General features: G+C 33.5%; 1 protein-coding gene across 1 annotated transcript; it reads right to left on the bottom strand.

The window, feature by feature from the left end:
• Positions 1-202: 202 nt before the first annotated feature.
• Positions 203-3309, bottom strand: LOC132732169 (heat shock 70 kDa protein 12B-like). Its single transcript, XM_060718539.1, has 3 exons — positions 3148-3309; positions 2207-2351; positions 203-2003 (listed from the first exon to the last, which is right to left on the bottom strand). The coding sequence occupies exons 1-3, from the start codon at positions 3301-3303 to the stop codon at positions 931-933; spliced, it is 1374 nt and encodes a 457-aa protein (XP_060574522.1). The 5' UTR covers positions 3304-3309; the 3' UTR covers positions 203-930.
• Positions 3310-5233: the final 1924 nt, after the last annotated feature.

Below are 5233 nucleotides of genomic sequence, written 5' to 3' on the forward strand. Positions count from 1 at the left end.
TGCTTTTAAATACTCTTTTCAAATTATCATGAATGCTAATTCATGAATCCAGAGGCGTGCTGATTTAAATAACAATAATGGCGATTTGAAAACAAATTGTATTTTTTAATTACACGTGCTTTATTGAGTTTTGCATTTTGAAGGTAGTTTCATTTGAATTATTTTTTATGATAACTTTATTGTTACAGAAATGTTTGTCGTATCCTTACTGCTGTTCTTTTAAGGGTTTTTATAACAAATGTTAGTCAAAAACGACCCCAAAATTTATTTTATTACTTTTGTAAAACAAAATAACTAATGATTCTTCAATCAATATGTGTTATCTTTGAAAAATAATTACATAGCACTACAGACATCTTAATATTCTTTAATAATTTCTTAAGGTACTGCCCTGCCAATCAAATTCAGGTCTATGACACCATACAATATGGTAAAAGCATCACTCCTGCTGACTAGGCCATATTGCAGTACAAGTCAGGGATATTAAATGATCTCCATGATATTCATCTTTTCCAGACTTTTATGGATTGTAATAAAATCAATGATGAATCGCTACAAAGTCCAAATTATAATTATTTACAACAGATACTCATAAAGGCTTATCGATTGGTGGTCTTATTTTAGAGAAACGGAACATAAATAAACAGTTTATAGTATCATAATACAAGTTAAAACATATAAAAACTCATTTTTCTTCTCGCATATGTCGAGCAAATATATGATTTATCCATAGCATGTTTTATCTATCTCATGAGTCCAAAGTGGAAAAAACTTTACCTTTTCATCCGAATCGCATTTACCACCATAGAAATAAACGTTTACAAAGCTCATTAAGGTCAATAACATGTCAAAATATTTATGATAATGTATTTTTACCATTATTAATAAACCAAAGTGATTTAATCATTTGAGCTATATCATATACTCTTCTTATTCAACGTTATTGAATGTCATGTCAGCTTTGTACTCCTTCCCCGAAGCGTTGTCTTTAGCAATGACGGATAATTCTGTCCCTCCATAAATCATTGTCACATCTACACTTTTCTCAGTATCTTCTGTTGTATTTTCAAAGTCAACAATGATCTCTCCTAACTTTTCACATTCAACTTCGTCTGTGTACTTTGGATTTATTGATGACGACTTGTAAATAGGAAGACGTAACCTTGTTTGATGTTCGTACATAGGGTTGTATTTTTGAACTGGTTGTGAGCTGCCCAGAACAACAGATTGTCCTTTGCGAACATGTAGATCGAATACATCTTTGCAATAATCTTCTCCGGTGGACTCCAGGTTCCATTTTTTTTGCTCGTCATGTATATTTGGATCAAACTTAACGTTTGTTTCTATTCCATATGTTTCCCTGCTGATTCTGCTTTTGATTATCATAGGATCATGGCCAAAGAGTACTGCCCCATTCAATACAGCTTTGAAAGGCGATGATGGTATAAAAACCTTTGTTCCTTGAAAATCATTGGCAATCATTTTCCGGATATTTTCGACGACAATTGGCGATTCAGCAAAACCTCCAACAAGTACGACTGTTTTCAATCCATTTGCTTCAGGTTCATCAAGTACTTTCTTAATAGTTCCATAAATAATTTTACATGTTTCCTGAAAAAGATTTTTTCGTATCAGCTCTGAGTTAAACATAAACTCTCTATCCTGAAGGGCAATATATCTTGTATCCTTCAGTTTGACTGACTGCTTATGCAAGCTTTCACGTATTGATGAAGGAATTTCCAGATCAATCATTTCACCATCTGGATCGTCTGACCCAATTGCAACCTTCTTTTTCTCAAAATCGGCTTCCATTTTCCACATTTCAACTGGAGTGGCTTTACCAAAAGTCTTCGCCCAATCATCTCCTTCAAATGAATCATAACAAATTTGCAGGAATGCCCTATTTATATTTTGACCGCCGACCGGATCACCTAGTGGTGGACATATTTCCCTAACAAAACCTGATTCTTCGACTTCCACTGCAAATAAATCAGCTGTTCCACCTGCCAAAATGTATATTTTTAAATTATATCAAAATGATTTTCAGCATAAATATTTCAGTATAATAAAAGTCATATTACTAATGTACATAACCGAAAACTGCCAAATTTGAAACTTATCTATATTCATTAATGAATTGTACACAAGTTGTGTTGGGAATGCCAAATTATCTTTACATTGAATTCAAACCCATCATTATAAATACCTCCCAAGTCTGCAACTAGAAACTTCTGTCCTTTCATACCAAGATCATTCATGTCTTGTCTTTCACCCTCAGGGAGATTTAAACAATATATAGCAGCAGCGTCTGGTTCCAACGCCAATAACAAGTTCTTGTTACCAATACCAGCCTATTTGTGTAAAAAATATAGGTTTGTTGTGGATATCATACAACTATGGATTTTTAGCTGGTGAATATGATGTAAAATATACTAAAAATTAAATATTTATCAAAGAATGTATTTCCGTCAGTAGCGAAAATCGATTTTTGTAACACGTTTGATTTGGCGATACGATATGATATATTCTGCAACAGGTAGATCCCATGAAGGCAATTAAAGCAGTAAAATAAATATAAACAAAAACTTGGTTTGGTTGAGCCTGTTAAGAGTGGAAAATACAGCTAAGACAACTAGCCCCCTAACCCTTCGTACAAGTTCTTTTTAAATCAAATTTTAGTCTTCAAAATAAATAATAGACAGATATGGATCTGTTATTAGAATAAAGCAACAAGATGGACATCAAATTCTAGGCGCAGTTTTAGTAAAGCATACAGACAACAACTTCGATCCAAACAATCATGAATTCAGATAATGTTAAAACTACGCGATGTAGTAAAGGGCACCAATGAAATTAGAAATAAGCCAGTGACCAAATAAGACTTGGTTTCATCAAGTCTGTTTCAGAGAGGCATAAAAACCAACAAAATAAAGCATCTCCAATGCCGCATCAACGACTCAATGTGTGCGTATGTGCACACGCGCGCGTGTGTGTGTGCATGTGTGTGCGCGCGTGTGTTTCCCCAATTCTTTAACGCTGTACAGGTTTTAAAATCATTGCAATAGAGTGAAAAGCATATGCAGGTAAGAAGCAGATTTTTACAGCTGCAACATTGGATTGTTTGCAAATGAAAAAATGCTTTGATACCGCTATCGATGCATCTCTCATGAACTTCTTTGCTTCATCCGTCCATATTGCAGGAACAGTAACGACAAAAAGAGTTTTGTTCATCTCAACTGTCATTCCTTGAGTCTGTAGTTTCTTCAAACAATGATCCTTTAATGCTTTGATGAACAATGACATTATATCGAACAAGAGAAATGGCTGATCTATCTGGTCTTCTATCATACGGTTAAAATTCTTCAATGTAAAAGTACGTACAATCAAAACAGTAAAGAGGAAATTGTACTAGTATGTGAAAAATAACATTAGTCAACTGTAATTTGTTTTAGTAAAATAACTATAAATGATAAAAACGCAAAGTGGATGTCTATGCGTCTCTATCACTCTTATAGGAAGTGCAAACGAACGACTCCTCTCCGACGTCAGAGCAGTGCGAGGGAAATACACGCAGTGAATTCGCCGCGATAGCGCAGTCTATCACCAACAACCTGAGCACTGTAGAACACTTCGAAGCATTACAATGATATCTGTAAGGACATCGTTACACCTTAAACCTCAATCCTTTCATTGTTTTTATTAATTTTAACAATGCAATGTTGTGATTATGGAAAAGAAGTAAAGTATAGTATAGTCTAGTCAAGCATAGTATAATGTAATATAGTATAGGACAAATAATATGTAAAGCAAATGGGTGCTGATTAGTTATTTGTTTTCGTTCCGAAATATTAATCGGATATTTTGTAATATAAATGTTACAAATGAGCTGAATATCTTTGTTAATATAAAATATTGATGCACTCCTAATGATAGTATAATATAAACTTACCTTATCACACAGGGCTATTTTGAAACTTTTAAAAAAAGTAGTATTGGCCATAGATCTCATGAGTTTTATACTTCTTGGCAATACCGCTATATGCCCTCTCTGCCTCCTGTCCTATTTTTGTTTCTACATCTTCCGTGATACTGAATTTATTTTCATTAATTAGACCTTTGACATCTGGTATTTTGTTTACCACTTTTCCTGTTCCTTTCTTGATTTCGATGAGAATACACGTGGATGTTTTGTGGAGCTGTACATGTAAAAAACAAAAACATTTAAAATATCACAACGCTTAAGACAACTTCGTTTTTGGTGTTTATCATCTTTTTCAAAGTTCTTTTGACTTACTAAAATGATTGTAATTGAATGAAAAACATACTTTACATACATGTAAAGCACCTGCACCCCAGCTTGTGTTAAAATGAACATTGTTCCTATTGGTCTCGAACTCAGATCTGCGTTGCCAGGCGTATCCAGAGTAAATACTTCCTATGTCTAAAGCGATTACCAGTTGTGGTTCTTTTATAATACTCTATTAAAAGAAAATTGAATTTCCATGCATATTAAAGTTGATTGGTCTACAATCGACCGTTTTCCAGAAGAATTTTAGATATTGAAAAAAAAACAACAGAAATTGGACACTAGTCCTGAAAAAAATGGTAGGATTCTGAGACATTAGTACATTCATGAACATTTTTATGATGAATATTTGCTCTGGAACATTTTACTGTCAGTATTATATAGGTAAACAATATCGACTCATATATCGCACTCTTAACCAACAACAACGTTCGTAGTTAGTTGTTGATGTACAATGCTAAATTTTATCAACAATTTTAACCTTTAAGAGGGGGTCAAATAGTTGGAGAAGGGGGTCGTGTAAATGTACAACAGACACATCACTATCAAACATTAGAAGTAAAGAGATCGCACGGATAGGCTTAGAGATCATACAGGTTTTCAGGAATATATTATCGAACATATTAGTGGTGATCAAATGGATACACTAGGGGATCATATTGGTGAACAGTTAAAATAAATTAAGCTTCAAATACGATATAGTAGATCGAATGCATTTTTTATGGGATCATACAGATGTACAATTGCATATACTTGATGTGATGTCAACCTGATACCCATATTTATGTCTGAAAGTCTTATATATAGGTATATAACAGGTGATAGTGTATTGCGATATTACCTTTTCCTGTCACCATGTGATCCCCCTAGTCGATCTATTATATCTCTTCATATGTTTGAAAGTATTCAACATATTCAACTTTTATA

Source organism: Ruditapes philippinarum, unplaced genomic scaffold (genome assembly GCF_026571515.1).
Source record: "Ruditapes philippinarum isolate M1 unplaced genomic scaffold, ASM2657151v2 ctg543_1_1_1_1, whole genome shotgun sequence".
Taxonomy (NCBI): Eukaryota; Metazoa; Mollusca; class Bivalvia; order Venerida; family Veneridae; genus Ruditapes; species Ruditapes philippinarum.

Excerpts from the sequence above, each read along its gene's own strand:
- LOC132732169 (XM_060718539.1), bottom strand. The coding sequence starts at position 3,303 with ATGTCATTGTTCATCAAAGCATTAAAGGATCATTGTTTGAAGAAACTA. Across the intron at positions 2,352-3,147 it reads TGAGAGATGCATCGATAGCG|GCTGGTATTGGTAACAAGAA; the intron begins GTATCAAAGCAT and ends TTACACAAATAG. Across the intron at positions 2,004-2,206 it reads TCTAGTTGCAGACTTGGGAG|GTGGAACAGCTGATTTATTT; the intron begins GTATTTATAATG and ends ACATTTTGGCAG.